We start from the raw sequence: 20,385 nt of genomic DNA, 5'->3' as shown, positions 1-20,385 counted from the left end.
ATACCTTATTCAGTTCTGCCGGGTCCTCCACTCTGCTCCCCTTCCCATCAACCACTCTACTTTTTTCCCTGGCCACCTCCCTCTTCCTGAGTTGCTGCTCTAGCAATCTGCTCGCCTTCTCCCCATGCTCATACACCACTCCCCTCGCCATCCTAAGTTGTTCCACGGCCCTATTCGTGGATAGCACCCCCAGTTCCGCCTGAAATCTCCGTCTCTCCCTGAGTAGGTTCTCCCCCGGGGACCCCGCATGCTCCTCGTCTATCCGGTGAATTTCCCAATCTGTCCATTTCTGCTCTGTCCGCCCTGACCCTGTGAGCCCGAATTCATATCAGCTCCCCCCTCACTACTGCCTTCAGCGCCTCCCGCAGGGTCGCTGCTGAAACCTCCCCCGTATCGTTCACCTGCAAGTAATTTTGCATACACTTCTGAAGTCTCTCAACAGTCCTACGTCTAACCTCCATTGCGGGCGTTGATAATTTGCCCCCCTGACCTGCAGGTCCACCCAGTGCGGGGCATGGTCCGAGATAGTGATTGCCGAGTATTCCGTATTCTTTACCTCCCCTACACAGTCCCTGCTCAAGATAAAAAAAAATCAATCCTAGAATATACTTTATGAACATGCGAATAAAACGAGTAGCCCCTTCCCGTCGGCTGTCTGGCTCTCCATGGGTCCACAGCCCCCATTTGCTCCATGAACCCTTTCAGCTCCCTTGCCATTGCTGGGAATCTGCCCGTTCTGGGACATGCCCGGTCCAGCCCCGGGTCAAGGACCATATTAAAGTCCTTTATTATCACCCCCATTATAAACTTACGTGAGTCTAGGTCCGGGATCTTCCCCAGCACTCTTTTGATAAAGTCAACGTCGTCCCAGTTCGGCACATATATGTTCACCAGCACCACTCTTCTTCGCTCCAGCTTGCCCCTTACCATAAGGAATCTGCCCCCGCCGTCTGCGACTACGCCCTCCGCCTCAAATTGAACCCGCTTATTGATCATAATTGCTACCCCCCCGGACTTAGAATCCAAGTCCGAGTGGAAGACCTGGCTGATCCAGCCCTTCCTTAGCCTAGTCTGGTCAAACACTTTCAGATGTGTCTCCTGCAACATAATTACGTCCGCCTTCAGAACCCGCAAATGCGCGAACACACGTGCCCTTTTAACTGGTCCATTTAGTCCCCTGACATTCAGGTGATCAGCCTGGTTGGGGGGGCACAACCCCCCCGGCCGGTCAGCCATAACCTTTCTTGGGCCCGCTCCCGGCCCATGCGCCGTGCCATTCCTGGCTCGCCTCTTGGCCGCCTCCACCACCGACCTCCTTTCCATTACCTACTTCAGATCCCCACCCACGTCAGCAAAATAACCCCCCCCCCCCCCCCCCCCCCCCCTCAGCAACATCCCCGATAACCCCACCCCTGCCATCCACTGGCTGTATTCTTCCCCCCCACCCACACCTTGATTAGCCAATCTGCTAGCCCGGTGACTCATCCCTCCGACGCCCACTTGTCTCACTCCCATTGTTTCCCCGACCTCATCTCCCCCTCCCAGCACACCATCCCCCACTCCGACCCACTGATGCAGTCTCACTAAGATGGGAAAGATCAAACAAGATGTAAACATCAAACAGCACCGCGAGGCTGCTCCAGGTGCACTCCAGAGCAGACTTGACCCGATTGGCGATGACCTTGGCTAGAATTTTATAATCCACATTCAATAGTGAAATGGGTCACCAATTTCGAATTTCTTCCCTATCCCCCTTCTGCTTGTAGATGCGGGTGATGATGCCTTTCCTCATGGATTCTGACATGCTGCCGTCCAGAAGCATACTCTCGTACACTTCCAGCAGGTCTGGGCCAATCCAGTCCCACAGAGCCGAAAACAACTCAGCCGGTAGCCGTTGCTTCCGGGAGTTTTACTCGTCTCAAAGGACTTGACGGCCTTTGTCAGCTCACCCAGAGTTAGTGGTTTGTCCAGATTTTCCCGCTCGCTGTCGCCTAAGACCTCCTTGATAGACAACAGGAAGGTCTGGGAAACAGTGCTATCTGATGGCTACAGTCCGGCATAAAAGGATTTGCTGATCATTAGGATGTCAGACTGCGATGACTTTACAGAGCCATCTTCTTCCTTCGGGCTGCTGATCACAGAGGTCTCTCTGTGCACCTTTTGGAAGAAGAAGCGTGAGCACTTTTCGTCCTGCTCCACAGAGCAGACTCTGGAACGGAAGATAACCCTGGAGGCCTCCGAGGTGTAGAGCGAGGCTTTATGGTGCTAAATGCAAAGCTGGTCACGTACATGTTTAGCACTTCTTGCATGTCTTTCCTGCTCCAGTTAGATTTGAGCTTGCACCTCAAGGTCACAAAATATAAATCATCAGAAATTTCACCTCCAAGCCTTATATGACAATGATAAACCATTGCATATGATGGTTGTATAAATTATAGACTTGTATCGCTCATCTTGGGTATGTTTTTATCAAATTTGTGTTCCAATCTCAAGATTATGGAGATTCAATATTGAGAAATATAAGGGGATAAATTTTATATAATTAAAAATAGCAAATGTGATTTAAAGGTTACATTGTTTGGAAGTCAGCAGGAGGTTGGGGGATAAATATTGATGTACATAGTCGATTGAATACTGGACGTGTTGCGTTATAAGATAGAAGTTGCAAATGAAATGGATTTAGAAGTAGATTGATAGAAAATGATTCAGTGATGCCATGCACTAAGAATCACTGGCACCATATGTGACATCTTGTGTCAGCTGAATTAATTATGTCTGTAGAGTGTTACTAATACAGTAAGAGCAACAAAGTTGATTTTAGATCATAGGATCACAGGAATTGATTAGATTTAGCAAGCCAGAATATGGGACAGAGGGTACGAGCTGAAGAGGCAATGTACAGAATTTAATTTGAGGAACAGCTTCATCATTGAAACTCACCAGATAACTGTTTTAATTGATGATGAATAATTGATGATGAATACTGGCCAAGATATTGAGAGAGCTGTGTGCTCTTTTTCAAGTAGTACCATGTTCACCTGAGAAGGCACATGGCACCTCCAATTAATATTTCATTCCAAGTGCAACATTCTATCAGCAATGCACTGAAATGGCACCCTAGATTATATGCTCAAATTGTCACTGAGCCAAGTCTGACATTTTAATACTTAGTCATTTGTAGTGTTCAAAATATAATTAGGTTCCAGACTGAGTAGAAGTTGAAAAGGTTTGGGGCAGGGGAAAGAATTGTCCTTAAATCTGAGCAAACCTTTTTCCTTTACAATGGCAGATTATTAATACGATAAAGTTAAAGCCAGTAAAACTACTTGTATCTTATCACTTATTTAAAGTAAATAGTGGAAAGTTTGTACAAATATACACAAGATAATTGGCTTGTAAATTTGTTGCAATTTAGGATTGTGTTCTGGAGAATTAAATAAAAATGTAGTTATTAATTATATGACCAAGTTGACAGTAATAGATTGTGCGCAGTTATTAATTTGAGCATTCACCATGCACCTTCAGAAGTAAGCCCCGACTAACATGGGTTTCTTTCAGTGACTTGCTCACACATAATCATTTGAATAACAATGTCTCTTCCCCAATATTAATGTTGGGCTCACTAATGACATAAAATTAGCAAAATAACTATTTTTTGCCACATTCTGAGAGCAGTATCATGGAATGTAATATATATTTTCCTTGCATTTTTGCATACCTTTATGAATTGTTTAGTAGAGGATTGACACACACAAATGCAAATTATGTTTTGTCACTGTCAGTGAATCTGTTCAGTTGTCATTTAGTAAAGATGTACGGTATCGTTTAAATTACAATTTAAAAAAAATTATTTTGGCTCAATTTTTGTATGTTGGCATGATGCTTTCATTTTACTTTTGATTTGATAATTTTAAGTATAGTTAAGTGTAGTTCTAACATTGTGTAGCACCCTTGTGGTTAATTGGTAGTTTTGTTCCCTTCCCCATTATCTCTGCTCATGAGGCACATTGGTGAGGGAAAATATTGCTGACTTCAACATTTACATGTTGAACAGGAAAAATGAAATGGTGTTGCTTTGAATTACATCAACCTTCATTAAATTTCAGACAACTTTTTGTTTGGGGCTGCTGCAGTCTTTGAAAGTGGTTATTATGTTTAAACTGGAAATGTACTAAAACATCAAACTTGCTCTCTTGTTCTACATTATCAAAAATACAAACATGACTTGTGTTATTTCTGGTTTAGCGTTGATGAAAATGGTTTGTTGTAGAAAGAATATTCAGTGTGCCCTCTGTGCTGAACTGTGCATTATGAAAATTTATTCTGATATTGCAAAGTAGGCCTCAACACATTTTGGGTTATTAACAATTTTGAGAGCTTTGATGTTGATTTGCTGCAGCTTATGTTATAATGCAAACTAGTTTAATGGCAAAAGCAAGTACAGATTTGAGCTTTAGCTATTGGGAAGCGGATTAATCCTGATGTAGTCTTTTGTTTGGAATGTTTATAGAAATGAGTAAGAAAGAAATTTTAGCTCCTCTGAAGGATGAAGTAGTGCAGTCTGTTGCTTAAGATTGTCTTTTCTTTTGTCCTCTTTGACCATGACATAATTATCAGATCTTCCATGTACCGCAAGGCTCTTCATCTGAACTAGTTTTTCTCATTACTTAGTACAACTCTTCCTTGTAACGTCATAGCAATTTTGAATACGTTGCAAGTACTGCCCGTGACTTTGGGAGGATTAATGCATTGTGGATAGTGTATTCTTCTTCACTTGTAATGTATTCTACTTTATATTGGTAAGTCCAGAAAATCCGACATAAAATGAGCATTAAATCTAGTGCATGTTAAATGGGAAAAAATGGTATTGAGTATTCAGTGTGTTTAATCTCATGTTAGGTCAGTGCAGAAAAAAATGCAGCGTTCATAATTAACATAGAACATACAGTGCAGAAGGAGGCCATTCGGCCCATTGAGTCTGCACCGACCCACTTAAGCCCTCACTTCCATCCTATCCCCGTAACCCAATAACCCCTCCTAACCTTTTTTGGACACTAAGGGCAATTTAGCATCGCCATTCCAACTAACATGCACGTCTTTGGACTGTGGGAGGAAACCGGAGCACCCGGAGGAAACCCATGCAGACACAGAGAATGTGCAGACTCCACACAGACAGTGACCCAGTGGGGAATCGAACCTGGGACCCTGGCGCTGTGAAGCCACAGTGCTATCCACTTGTGCTACCGTGCTGCCCGAACATAGAACATACAGGGCAGAAGGAGGCTATTCGGCCCATCGAGTCTGCACCAACCCATTTAAGCCCTCACTTCCACCCTATCCCCATAACCCAATAACCCCTCCTCACCTTTTTTGGATACTATTGGATATTTGACACATATTAAATAAATACTCAATAAAATTATATTTTCACTGTAAAGTTTAGTTGCTCTGCAACAGCAAGCAATCATTTCTTAAATAGGCACTAAAATGACCAGGACTTATAATAGTAAGATACAGTTGACATTGATTCTCATTTGGACTTTGCCGACAACTAGTCATGATCTTTTATACATTTTAAATTGAATACTTTTTGCCTGGACCAGAAATGTGATGTTGAATCACATTTGCAATTTTATGCATGCTTAAAGCTACTGTTTATAGGTTTAATTAATGCCTAATTTTCATGTGCAGATCCTTTCACCCCAAATTGCAGATGTCAACATTATAAATTCAAAAAACATTTTTCAAAACTTGTGTGTGTATATAGTTGTGAAATGTCTGGATTTGTGATTTACCCAAAGCTTGAAGTATCCAGGTGCATTTTTTATCAACTGATGTGCAACTTACTGGAACTGAAAATAAAATTGGAAGATCTTGGAACTCTTGCTTGTATGGGCATAACTGGAAAATCTATTCTTGACTATATCATATAATTTTTCAATGGCAATTAAAAAAAATTACTCACTGTTTAGGGATTTACAGTATGTGAGGACTAATGAGTTATTAATAATCTAATCTTTATTATTGTCACAAGTAGTCTTACATTAACACTGCAATGAAGTTACTGTGAAAAGCCCCTAATCGCCACACTCGGCACCTGTTCGGGTACACTGAGGGAGAATTCAGAATGTCCAATTCACCTTCCAGGCACGTCTTTCGGGACTTGTGAGAGGAAACCGGAGCACCCGGAGGAAACCCACGCAGACACTGGGAGAAAGTGCACATTCCGCACAGCCGGGAACCTGGGTCCCTGGTGCTGTGAAGCAACAGTGCTAACCACTGTGTAACCGTGCTGCCCCATTAATGCAATGTCCTGCAGTATAGAGTGCCATAGGGATCAGTGCTGGAGCCACAATTATTTACAATATATAAATGACTTGGAGAAGGGAAATTAATGTACTTTTGCCAAGTTTGCGAATGACACAAAGATAGGTGGGAAGTGGTGAGAATGGTACAGAGGGCTACAGATAGATTAAGTGAGTGGGCAAAGACTTGGCAGATGGAAAATAATGTAGGAAGAGGTAAAGCTATGTACTGTCGTTGGAACAATAAAGGAGCTGAATATTATTTGAATGGAGAAAGACTGCAGAAAGCTGCAGCTCAAGAGGGATTTGGAGGCCCTTGTGCATAGAATTTACAGTGCAGAAGGAGGCCATACGGCCCATCAAATCTGCACTGGCTCTTGGAAAGAGCACTCTACCCAAGCTCACGCCTCCCCCTATCCCTGTAACCCAGTAACCCCACCTAACCTTTTTGGACACCAAGGGCAATTTATCATGGCCAATCCACCTAACCTGCACATCTTTGGACTGTGGGAGGAAACCGGAGCACCCAGAGGAAACCCACGCACACACGGGGAGAACGTGCAGACACAACATCCACACATACAGTGATCCAAGCCGGGAATCGACCCTGGAGCTGTGAAGCTAATGAGCTAACCACTGTGCTGCCGTGCTGCCCATCTATGCCCGTGCATAAATCACAAAAAGCAAGCGTGCAAGTTCAGCAGGTAATAGGGAAAGGAAATGTAATGTTGAACTTCATTTGAAAGAAAATGGAGTATAAAAGTAGGGAAGTTTTGCTAAAACTATACAATGTACGAAATAAACCACACCACACCTGGAATACTGTGAACCGTTTTGGTTCTTTTATCTAAGGAAAGATATACTGGCATTGGAGACAGTCAGAGAAGGTCCACTAGGTTGACCCTTGGTATAGAGGGATTTTCTCATGAGAAGAGGTTGAGTAGGTTGGGACTGTACTGACTGGAGTTTAGAAGAATGATAGGTGAAACTTATTGAAAAACGTATGATTCTGCGGGGGCTTGACAGGGTAGATGCTGAGATGTTGTCGTCTGGGACTAGAGGACATCTGTGGAATTCTTTACTGCAGAAGGCTGTGAAGGCTGGATCATTAGGCTGTTCAAGACTGCGATAGACGGACATTTTTTGTTCATAAATTTAAAGTACCCAATTAATTTTTTCCAATTAAGGGACAATTTAGCATGGCCAATTCACCTACCCTGCGCATTTTTAGGTTGTGGGGACAAAATCCCGCAAACATGGGGAGAATGTGCAAACTCCACAGGGTCAGTGACGCAGAGCTGGCATCGAACCTGGGACCTCGGCGCCGTGAGGCATCTGTGCTAACCACTGTGCCACAGTGCTGCTCGATAGACAGACTTTTAATCAGGAAAGAAATCAAGGGCTATGGAGGTAAGGCAAGAAAGTAGAGTTGAGGATTATCATTTCAGGTCAGCCATGGTCTGATTGAATGGTAGGGCAAACTTGATGGGCCGAACGGTCTTGATGGGGCTCTGCTCCCATGACAAGTTCGTCTTGTAGACATATCTCGAATCAGATTTTCAGATAATCGCATCAAATGTTTAACATACATAGAACATACAGTGCAGAAGGTGGCCATTCGGCCCATTGAGTCTGCACCGACCCACTTAAGCCCTCACTTCCACCCTATCCCCGTAACTCAATAACCCCTCCTAACCTTTTTGGTCACTCCAAGGGCAATTTATCATGGCCAATCCACCTAACCTGCACGTCTTTGGACTGTGGGAGGAAACCGGAGCACCCGGGGAAAACCGACGCAGACACGGGGAGAAAGTGCAGACTCTGCACAGACAGTGACCCAGCGGGGAATCGAACCTGAGACCCTGGTGCTGTGAAGCCACAGTGCTATCCACTTGTGCTACCGTTTTCTAAATATCTACTGTTTTCTAAATATCTTTTCTAATTTGGAGAAAGTTTGTCAAATTTTAGTTAATTTGTAGTAAAATTGTATACTTAGTGGCTATCTTGTCAGTATAGTAGTTGAAATTTCAATGGTTTAATAAGAATCTGATTTTTCTTCACAGTTGGAATTGAACAAGAACAGGAGACTGTTGAAAGTGCTGCTGTTTTTCTCTTCAAAATTTTTCACGATAAGGACCACGTTGGACATGAAGAAACAAAAGCCGTTAAACAAATGTTTGGACCATTCCCCCCTTCAGCTGCTACTGCTGCCTGTAATGCAGTGTATAGGATTGCCTCGACTTTTAGTGACGAAGAACTACAGAAACTAGTTTGTGCAGATGAGTCTGCAAGCCAAATTTCCCGAGTACACTTTGGTAAAAACATAAATTTTTCATTTGATTCATTTGCTTTGGAACCTTCAGGGGAATTGCCCTTGAATTGGGAGTCATACAACCAAAAAGATTTCAGTCTAGATTATGATAAGTATTTCAATAATCATCAAGGAGATTTTAAAAATGGATCAATTGACAATCCAGATCTGAAATGTTCAAACAAAGTGGATGGTTCATTTTTAAGGCAAGAAGTTGATCGCTACATTATTGGAATCTTACAAGAGTCATCAGATAGACCAACGACAGATGACCTGTGTGGAACATTGTTGGAGATGCTGGCATCTAATAAAAGTGATGATGAACTTCAAAATGAGGTAAGTCAACTGAAAGGCTGCAAGAGTGCAAGCTGTATAACTTTTCCCCGCATGTAGAGTTGTAGCTTGAAAAAATGCAAGTATTGATGAGGACTTTCAAAGGTGTTTGATAAAGTGCCACACAACAGGCTTGTTAGCAAAGTCAAAGCCCATGGAATAAAAGGGAGAGTGGCGTTTTGGCAAAAGTTGGTCAAGTGATAGAAATCAGTGAGTGAGCAATTGTCTTTCCACTGGAGGAAGGTAAATAATGGGGTTTCCTGGGGTCAGTATTAGGACCATTGCTTTTTATGATCTAGCAGCTCCAGGGTCCCGGGGTTGATTCCCGCTTGGGTCACAGTCTGTGCAGAGCCTGCACGTTCTCCCCGTGTCTGCGTGGGTTTCCTCCGGTTTCCTCCCACAAATCCCGAAAATGTGCTGTCAGGTGAATTGAAATTCTGAATTCCCCCTCAGTGTATCCGATCAGGCACTGGAGTGTGGTGGCGAGGGAATTTTCACAGTAACTTCATTGCAGTGTGAATGTAAGCCTACAATAATAAAGATTATTATTCAGTTTTAAAAACAATTTAAGTACCTTTAAGTTCTTTTTAATTGAGGGACAATTTAGCGTGGCCAATTCACCTACCCTGCACATCCTTTTGGGTTGTGGGGTGAGACCCACGCAGACATGGGGAGAATGTGCATACTCCACACGGACAGTGACCCAGGGCCTGGAAGGACCCCATCGCGTAAAGGCTCAGGGTGACCGTCACCTTGATGGCCACCAGGAGCGGGTGTCCTCACTCATACTTCCGCGGTGCCAGGTGTACCATCACCTGGCAGATATGTCGCACTGTCTCTGCTCAGCCGGAGTCTCCCCCGGTCCGGCAGGTCCTGGAATGACCGGCAGTGCGGTACACCCGAGGCCTCATGCGGGGCCTGCTTGGCACGTCCTCCTCCTCGACCTGTTGGATGGTTTGCTCTCCATCCTGGGCAGTTGCCACCTGTCACTTTATGGCGCGCTCTGCTGCTGCAGCTTCCTACTCTTCCTCGAGCAGCTCCAGCTTGAATAGCCGCAAGGCTCCCACAGGGCTGCGTCGACTAGCAGGAATGTCACCAATGCTGGTTGAATGCCAATATCCATTGTCTGCAGGGGATGAAAGACCGACATGTTAGCACAGTGCGTAACCAAGTCCACCGGGTTACATGGTGGCCTGCACCACAGGCTGTGTGATGTCTTTCCCCATCCCTGCACCCCTGTCCCAGCCAGTGGCCAGCACCATGGGGGGTCTCTGGCCCTGGTGCCCTTCCCTGATGCAAGGGGTCCGTCAGCTGGCACTACCCTTGTCAGGGGTATGCACCGCCGCCCCCATAGGAGCCTCTGTGGGCTGCTGGCAGGTGGCTGCTGGGTGAGGGATGGGGGTTGTGGGGGCGGGATGGTGGCACCCATATGGTGAACCAGGGGCCACAGTGGGTGGTCAGTGGGGTGCGTAGCAGGATGGCTGCCTTACAGGTTGTGGCAATGGCAGTCTGTGCCTGGGCACCGCCCCAGTCCCATGGGGAGTCACACCGGCCACTGGGCCTGTTCTCTCCTCCCCTTCCCGTCACCGCCCTCTCCAACCAGCCTGGCCAGTGTTCAGCCTGGCAGTCCACAGTTGCTCATCACTGTGTCCTACCTCCTCCCTCTCCCTCATCAGCCGTGATGCCAGTTTCACGATTTTTAAAAGCACAAGTGAACCTCGCCATCGGGAACTTGGCCCAGAACTTGGCATCAGAAGTGGAGAATCGTGGAGGGCCCGGAGAATACCGGGTTGGGCCTGTTAATGATATGCAAACATAGTGTTTACTGTACGTGCGTTCCGGTATGCATTGATGCCGCTGTCGAGGTGATGAAGAATTGCGATTTGGCATCAAATCGCCGCCTGCCGAGCTTTTGGCATTGGAACCTATTCTCCGCCCAATGAAGTTTTGCGATTTACCATACATCATAGAATTTACAGTGCAGAAGGAGGCCATTCGGCCCATCGAGTCTGCACCAGCTCTTTGAAAGAGCACCCTACCCAAGCCCACACCTCCACCCTATCCCCATAACCCAGCAACCCCCCCCAACACTAAGGGCAATTTTGGACACGAAGGGCAATTTAGCACGGCCAATCCACCTAACCTGCACATCTTTGGACTGAGGCAGGAAACTGGAGCACCCGGAGGAAACCCACTCACACACGGGGAGAATGTGCAGACTTTGCACAGACAGTGAACCAAGCCGGGAATCAAACCTGGGACCCTGGAGCTGTGAAGCAATTGTGCTAACCACCATGCTACCGTGCTGCCCGATGTTGGTGTCGGTCAATGGAGAATCCCGCCCCACAAGTGAACAGCGTGATTCCCTGCCCTGGGGACCTGAGAATCACAGGAGGGTGGAACGTAGGATGCCGGACCCGGGAAATAGAAGCAAATGGGCCATGATTCTCCTTCCCACCGGGGAACGCATTCTGGGCGTCCTGGGGACGGAGAATCCTGCCTGAAAATCCCACTTCACAAATGCACACCGATTTTAAGAATGACATTGGTCACAAAGTATATCCTGTTCTTATATATAATGTTCCTAGTAACCACACTGTCTCTGTAACCCAACAGGTGGTTCGACAACACCCCACTCTGAAGCCAAGTGGTGGATTTCATCCAACTGAGCTTTTGTGCATTTTCCCTCCTATTCCTGCCAGATGATTATCACACTGAGAGCCAGCTGCCTCACTGGACTCCGGCTTCCACCGAGTGTTTCCAAACGCCACTGTCGAGCAGACATGCCTTAGAATCTTCTTTGAAACAATGCCCTCCCTCAGTTGTTCCCAGCAAATATTCCACTTACAGGATTTCCAATTCTCCTTTCAGTAATTCTTTTGTCTTGACTAGTCACGAGCATTCATGTTTCTCTCAGGTACTCAGTCCTCAACTCGATATTATTGCTCCAAAGGTTGGAATAAGGGCACCAACCTTATGACGGCTTCAGATATCTGGCTTTTCTCCAGCCGACTTCACCCAGTCTGCCCTTTCCAACTCTGTCTTTAATTACAATGAACAACCAATTCTGCTTGTGCAGGAGGCTCCATGCAGGGAATGTTCCTGGACACTCAAAACGTGACCCAAACCCTGCTCAAATTCCAGTTGCTGCTTTCCTTTTTTTTTCTCCAATCTTCCTGGATACTTCGCTTCATTCTCTAGTTTCTAGAAATAACTGTCCTTTAGCTTCTCTGGGACTTGCTTTATTGTCAATTACTGCATTGTATGGTGTTTCTTCTAGCAGAGCTGAGAAGCTGTTCCCTCTCTCACTACTAAGCTACTTCTACTTTGAGTTCAGTTACACACAATGTAAGATATTTTTCCCCTAAAGTGACCCCTGGTGGCTAAGCACCAGCTCATCTTTCTCCAAGCTCTTGTTTACTTTTCACGCCGTAAACTCCTTCAGCACAATAGAGACAGTTTAAAATGAAACCAAAAAAATCCCCATACATGCAAGCTCCTTTGTTCAACATGAATCTAACTACAGTTTTACCATTTACTACACAGAAACATAAAACTCACTTAAATCTATACCTTATTTCTAACATCTAACAACACAAACAGAGATCACCTCTCTGGAGAGATGGTGGTGCAGTTGCAATGTCACTGGAGTAGGAATCTCGAGCAGTGTTCTTCAAACTTTTTTCCCGGGGACACATTTTTACCAACCGGCCAACCGTTGCGACCCACGCCGGCCGACCGTTGCGACCCACGCCGGCCGACCGTTGCGACCCACGCCGGCCGACCGTTGCGACCCACGCCGGCCGACCGTTGCGACCCACGCCGGCCGACCGTTGCGACCCACGCCGGCCGACCGTTGCGACCCACGCCGGCCGACCGTTGCGACCCACGCCGGCCGACCGTTGCGACCCACGCCGGCCGACCGTTGCGACCCACGCCGGCCGACCGTTGCGACCCACGCCGGCCGACCGTTGCGACCCACGCCGGCCGACCGTTGCGACCCACGCCGGCCGACCGTTGCGACCCACGCCGGCCGACCGTTGCGACCCACGCCGGCCGACCGTTGCGACCCACGCCGGCCGGCCTGAGCGACCCACGCCGGCCGGCCTGAGCGACCCACGCCGGCCGGCCTGAGCGACCCACGCCGGCCGGCCTGAGCGACCCACGCCGGCCGGCCTGAGCGACCCACGCCGGCCGGCCTGAGCGACCCACCATTTTCTCTTACCTTGTTTGCTGCTGATAAAAATGGAGGAAATGGTTTTGGGTCCCTTTGGCCCTCGTGCACGCTCCTCTAATGGAACCTGTTGGATGAAGGTGAAGCCTTCCGGTGTCAGAAAGTATGGAGTCTCCATCTGTCCAAAGTTCTGCACTTTTTTTTTTTCTTGTAAAATTTTATCAAATAGAACCCCCCTGAACTTGTAAAAAAAAATAAAAAAATAAAAATCAAATGACTAAAATTAATGAATAAAACTCCCCCCAAACTTGTAAAACAAAAAGCTGTGACTGTTTAAAAAAAAAAAAAATAGCAGCAGCACCGCGCATGCATGCTGATGATCGTGCGCGCATGCGCAATGCGGCCAAATTATTTTTACATGTTTGCGGCCATTTTAAAGGCCGCTTGCAGCCGGTGTTATTTTTTTAAAAAAAAATGTTTATTCAAAGTTTTTCAATAATTTTTACAAAACACTCCAAAAAGGAAAGAAAATATGCAAAATAAAAATAAAAAGGGCAATACGCCAACAAACAAAGCAACTTAATCCTCTAACACTTAAACGATTTAACAAATTAAGAACAAAATGGGGCAAACGCCCCATACATAAACCAAAACAAGAACCCCCCCCCCGGGTTGCTGACCTCCACCTAACGTTCCGCGTTAAGGAACGGTTGCCACCGCCCGGAGAACCCCTGCACAGACCTTCGCATGGCAAACTTTTATCTTCTCCAACCTGAGAAACCCCGCCACGTCATTGATCCAAACCTCCACGCTTGGGGGCTTCGCGCCCCTCTACATTAGTAAGATCCTTCTCCGGGCTACCAAAGAGGCAAAGGCCAGGACTCCGGCCTCTTTCGGCTCCTGCACTCCCGGCTTGTCTGACACCCCAAATATTGCTATCCCCCAGCTCTATTTTACCTGAGTATCCAAGACCTTGGACATAGCCTTTGCGAAGCCCCTCCAAAACCCCGCAAGCGCCGGACACGCCAAAACATATGGGTGTGGTTTGCTGGGCTCCCCGAACACCTCACACACCTGTCCTCCACCCCAAAAAACTTACACATCCTCGCCCCTGTCATATGCGCCCTGTGCACCACTTTAAACTGGATCAGGCTGAGCCTGGCGCAACACGAGGAGGAATTAACCCTGCCCAGGGCGTCAGCCCACAGGCCCTCATTCAGCTCCTCACCCAGCTCCTACTCCCACTTGCCCTTCAGCTCCTCCACCAAGGCTTCCTCCGCCTCCTGCAGCTCCTGGTATATCGCTGAGACCTTACCCTCTCCGACCCACACGCCCGAAATCACCCTGTCCTGTATCCTCCGGGCAGGCAGCAGCGGGAATTCCCCTACCTGCCTCCCCACAAATGCCCTAACCTGCATATACCTGAAGGCATTTCCCGGGGATAACCCAAATTTCTCCTCCAGCGCCCTCAGACTGGCAAAAGTCCCATCAATGAATAAGTCCCCCATCCTTTTAATTCCTGCCCGATGCCAACTTAGGAATCCGCCATCCATCCTGCCCGGTGCAAACCTATGGTTGTTCCGTATCGGGGACCAGACTGAGGCCCCCACCTCCCCCCTGCGCCGTCTCCACTGCCCCCAGATCCTCAATGTCGCCACCATCACCGGGCTCGTGGTGTACCGCGTTGGCGGTAGCGGCAGCGGTGCCGTCACCAGTGCCCCAGGCTAGTACCTACACACGACGCCGCCTCTAGTCTTTTCCACGCCGCCCCCTCTCCCTCCGTTACCCATTTCCGAATCATTGCCACATACTGCTGCCCAGTAATAGCTACACAAATCCGGCAGCGCCAAACCCTCGGGGTCTTACTTGCCCATACAAACCAAATAATGCTCTTGCTCACTCGCTTGAAAAAGGCCTGAGAGATGAGAATAGGCAGGCACTGGAGCACGAACAAGAACCTAGGGAGGACCGTCATCTTAACGGACTGCACCCTGCCCGCCAGGGAGAGCAGCAACAGGTCCCATCTCTTAAAGTCCTCCTCCATCTGGTCCACCAACCGCGCCAAGTTGAGCTTATGCAGAACACCCCCAACTCTTGGCCACCTGGATATCCAAATACCGGAAACTCCTCTCCACCCTATTGAGCGGCAGCTCCTCCAGCCTCTTCTGGCCCCTCGCATGCACCACAAAGAGCTCGCTCTTCCCAACATTGAGCTTGTATCCCAAGAAGTCTCCAAATTCCCTAAGGGTCTGCATGACCTCTGCCATCCCCTCCACTGGATCCGCGATATCCAACAGCAGATCATCCGCATGTAATGAGACCCGATGCTCCTCCCCTCCGGACCAACCGCCTCCAATTTCTAGACTCCCTTAGTGCCATGGCCAGCGGCTCAATTGCCAGGGAAAATAGCAGGGTGGACAGGGGGCACCCCTGTCTCATCCCACGGTACTGCTGGTGGATGAGGAGGTCTGTCCCCGTAGTCAGCAAATCAAACTCCGTTTGGAGGCTCCACCGCTCCTTCAGCAGCCCCTCTTCAGGGGATTCCGCGTATCTCCTATCCACCCTCATTATCTCCCCCACCAATCTCTCCCTCTCCATCCTCTCCCGCTTCTCCCTGTGAGCCGTGATTGAGATTAGCTCTCCCCTGACTACCGCCTTCAGCGCCTCCCAGACCACACTCCCGGTACCTCCCCATTATCATTGGCCTCTATGTACCTTTGAATGCACCCTGACCTCAGCCGATTTGTCGATACGCTCGCCACCGGGGCCTGGTCCAACAATTTGACCTGCCCAGCACTTCCCGCAGGTACTCCCACTCCACCCGATCAAAGGCCTTCTCCGCCTCTATTGCCGCCGCCCCCCCCTCCGAGGGCATCATGATCACATTCAAGAGCCTCCGCACATTTGCATTCAATCACCTGCCCTTCACAAACCCCGTCTGGTCCTCGTGTATCACTCCGGGACACAATCCTCAATCCTAGTGGCCATGACCTTCGCCAGCAACTTAGCGTCCACATTGAGGAGCGAAATCTGCCTATTTGAGCCACACTGCAGCGGGTCCTTGTCCCGCTTGAGGATAAGCGAGATCAGTGCCCGAGACCTCGCCGGGGGAAGAATCCCTCCTTCCTTCGCCTCAATGAAGGTTCTCACTAGCAACGGACCCAACAGTTCCACAAACCTCCTTTAGAACTCGACTGGGAACCCATCCGGCCCCGGGGTCTTGCCCGTCTGCATGCTCCCCAACCCCTTAACCAGCTCTTCCATCCCGATCGGGGCCCCCAAACCTTCGACATGTCCCTCCTCCACCCTCGGGAACCTCAATTGGTCCAGGAACCGGCGCCCCCCCCCACCCCACCCCACCGGGGGTTCTGACTTGTACAGGTTCCTGTAGAAATCCCTAAAGACCTCATTTATTTTGGCTGGACTCCGCACCGTGTTCCCCCCTCTGTCCCTGATTCCTCCAATTCCCCTAGCCGCCTCCTTCCTACGTAGCTGATGCGCCAGCATCCGACTCGCCTTCTCCCCATACTCGTACGCTGCCCCCTGCACCCTCCTCCACTGGGCCTCCGCTTTCCCCATAGTCAGCAAATCAAACTCCGTTTGGAGGCTCCGGCGCTCCTTCAGCAGCCCCTCTTCAGGGGATTCTGCGTATGTCCTATCCACCCTCAGTATCTCCCTCACCAATCTCTCCCTCTCCATCCTCTCCCTCTTCTCCCTGTGAGCCGTGATTGCGATTAGCTCTCCCCTGACCACCACCTTTAGCGCCTCCCAGACCACACTCACCGGTACCTCCCCATTATCATTGGCCTCTATGTACCTTTGAATGCACCCTCGGACCCTCCTGCCCGACCTCGACCTAGATTGATCCAGTGCCGGGTCCAGTACTGTATTGAAGTCCCTCCCCATTATCAGGTTCCCTGCCTCCAGATCCGGGATCCGGCTCAGCATGCGCTTCATGAACCCTGCATCGACCCAATTCGGGGCATATACATTCACTAGCACCACCCGGGCCCCCTGCAGTCTACTACTCACCATCACATAACTGCCCCCTTTATCCGCCACAATACTCACTGCCTCGAAAGTCACCAGCTTGCTCACCAGGATTGCGACCCCCCCTATTCTTTGCATCCAGTCCAGAGTGAAAGACCTGCCCCACCCATTCCTTCCTCAGCTCGATCTGATCCGCCACCTTCAGGTGCGTCTCCTGCAAAATAGCGACATCTGCCTTCAGTCCCTTTAAGTGCGCAAACACCCGGGCCCTCTTGACCGGCCCATTCAGGCCTCTCATGTTCCACGTGATCAGCCGGATCGGGGACTACCCCCCCCCCTCTCCCCCTGCCGACTAGCCATCTCCTTTCTTAGGCCAGCTACATGCCCACGCCTCCCGCACTCTCCAGCCCCCCAGACGGGGGCTCCCCGCCCCGACTCTCCCTCTTACCTCCAACTCCCTCTCAGTCAGTGTAGCAGCAACCCAGTTCCCCCAACTCCCCCCTCCCCCGGCCAGGCAATTGCTTCGCCTCCTTGCTCCCCCCATTGCACTCCCGTAAGTCAGCTGACTCTTGCTGACCCCGGCCACTCCCGCCTCTGCCGACGATCCCCCGATTGAATTCCCCCTCGAAGTCTCTTCCCCCCCCCCCCACCCCACCCCACCCCCTACAAACTGGTGCGAGCTCCCGTCCGGTATCGTCCCCTGTGTTGGCCCCCCCCCTTTTGCGCAGGAAAAAGCCTGCGTTCCCTGTCTTGGCCAGCCCCGCCACCTGTGGCGCAGCTCCTTTCTCTAGCAGCCTCTCCCGATCCCCCAAGCCCCAGGGCCTCCGGGCCCCACTCCCCCCTTCAAACACGGGGAACAGCCCCTCCCAAATCAATACACGTACCCAGAAAACACACACATCAAATCACATCGCCCCTTCCCACTCCCCATAACCTGCCGCAAACCACTAATTCGAGTCCAGCTTTTCATTTTGGATGAAGGTCCACGCCTCGTCCGGCGTATCAAAATAGTGGTGTAGGTCCTGATGCGCTGGCTGCAACAGCCCAAACTTCACCCCCTTTCGATGGAGAACCGCCTTTGCCCGGTTGAATCCTGCCCTCTTCTAGGCCAGCTCTGCACTCCAGTTCTGGTAGATGTGGATTTCAGCGTTCTCCCACCTTCTACTCCGCTCCTTCTTCGCCCACCTCAGGACACACTCCCTGTCGGTGAAACGGTGAAACCTCACCACCACAGCCCTCGGCAGCTCATTCGCCCTCGGCCTCCTTGCCAGGACTCTTGTGAGCCCCATCCAGCTCCAGGGGCCTCGGGAAGGATCCCACGCCCATTAGCGTGCCCAGCATCGTAGCCACGTACGCTCCGACATCCAACCCCTCCACGCCTTCAGGGAGACCCAGAATCCGCAGATTCTTCCTCCTCGACCTGTTTTCCAGGTCCTCGAACTTCTGCCATTTTTTGTGCAGCGCCTCGTGCGCCTCCACGCCACTTTCACTTTCACCGCCAGGCCCAGGATCTCATCCTCGTTATCAGAGGCTTTCTGCTGCACCTCCTTAATCGCAGTCCCCTGCGCCCTCTGGGTCTCCACCAGCCTCTTGATCGACTCCTTCATAGGGGCCAACATCTCCGCCTTCAACTCCGCAAAGCAGCTTTTCAGAAACTCCTGCTGCTCCCGAGACCACTGAGCCCACGCTGCCTGGTTTCCACCCGCCGCCATCTTGCTTTTCTGCACCCGCTCTCCTCTCTTTTCCAGTGCCGCTTTTTTGACCGCTCCGCTCCTGGTCCACTCCATACAGTGCTGGGGGAAGCTCACTGCTGCCTTCCCACACCGGGAATCGTCGTCCAAGTGCCGCTGGGGCTCCTTAAAAGGGCCCAAAAGTCCGTTCACGGCGGGAGCTGCAGAACGTGCGACCTACCCAGGCATAGCCACAACTGGAAGTCTAGCGCAGCGACCCTCCCAACACCCGCCCCCGACTTTGAGGAACACTGATCTAGAGACCCAGCCTAAAGGTTCGGATCCCACCATGGCAGCTGGTGGAATTTAAATTTGACTAAGACAAAGAAATCTGGAATATAAAGCTAACCTCCGTAATGGTGACCATGAAACCACCATTGGTTGTTCTAAGAACAATCTGGTTCATTAATGTCCTTTAGGGAAATAAATCTGCAACCTGGTCTGGCCTACATGTGACCCCCAGAACCACAGCACTGTGATTGACTCTTAGCTACCCCCTGATATGTTGGTTTGGGGGCAATTGGGGATGGACGACAAATGTTGGCTCGCCCATATTCTGTGAAAGAATGAAAAAAAGAATGTGAGAAGATAACTTTAAATTCTGCCATATCAAACTATTCAGGCTTCAATCTCTTAGTTTATCACTGTTGTGATGCTGAGTGATTCTTGTACAATACTGCAGCTCATGTTACAGTTTTTAATATTCTTGGCGAGTTCATCGCACTGAGGGGGATATAGTTTTGTTTTCTGTTCTTTTTTTCCAATAAACAGTATGTGATAGATATTCAATTTGATTTGAATGAAGTGCTTTGTGGTTGATGGTTAAATGCACAAGTATAGAGTGATGATGAAATATTCCTATGAATTTGATGATTTCTGTATTCGCCAGTTGTGATCATATCTTCATTTTGGATTTCCTCTTTTTAGGTATTTTTCTTTTGAGTTACCAGCTAATGCGTGGTACAAATAAGTACCTTAGAGGTCCTCGGAGAATATGAATAAGTACATTCTATGGTCAAAAAGAATAGATAGCTCAAAGTGTTCACTGTATTAAACAATAAATTCTAGCCAAGCTGTTCCAGTACAGTTGCAACGCTGGCATTTCCCCAGCAGTGTGGAAATTGGTCCATATGTGTCCTGTACACACCAAGCAGAACAAATCCGGCCAATACCTTCTCCATCAGTCTACTCGCGATCATCAGTAAAGTGATGGAAGGTGTGATCAACAGTGCTACCATCACTTGCAATAACCTGCTCATTCACACTCAGTTTGGGTTCTGCCAGGGTCACTCAGACTCTGACCTAATTACAGCCTGGGTTCAAATGGAGACAAATGAGCTGAACTCCAGAGGTTAGGTGAGAGTGACTGCCCTTGACATTAAGGCAGCATTTGACCGAGCATGGCATCAAGGAGGTCTAGCAAAACTGGAGTTGAAGGGAATCGGGGGACAATCCTGCGCTATACAGAGTCATTCCTAAAATGAAGGAAGATGGTTGTGGTAGTTGGAGATATGTCATAGTTGCAGGACATCACTGCAGGAG

General features: G+C 49.0%; 1 protein-coding gene across 4 annotated transcripts in view; it reads left to right on the top strand.

Moving 5' to 3' along the window:
• Positions 1–20,385, top strand: part of ascc3 (activating signal cointegrator 1 complex subunit 3) — an 813,859-nt gene that overhangs the window by 31,833 nt on the left and 761,641 nt on the right. For all 4 annotated transcript variants that reach the window (XM_072499844.1, XM_072499840.1, XM_072499842.1 and 1 more), the window contains exon 4: positions 8,369–8,952. In XM_072499844.1, the coding sequence (XP_072355945.1) occupies positions 8,369–8,952 (584 nt within the window). The remainder of the gene's footprint in view (positions 1–8,368; positions 8,953–20,385) is intronic.

This window comes from Scyliorhinus torazame, chromosome 4 (genome assembly GCF_047496885.1).
Source record: "Scyliorhinus torazame isolate Kashiwa2021f chromosome 4, sScyTor2.1, whole genome shotgun sequence".
Classification (NCBI taxonomy): Eukaryota; Metazoa; Chordata; class Chondrichthyes; order Carcharhiniformes; family Scyliorhinidae; genus Scyliorhinus; species Scyliorhinus torazame.
This window is presented reverse-complemented; position numbering and strand designations above follow the sequence as displayed.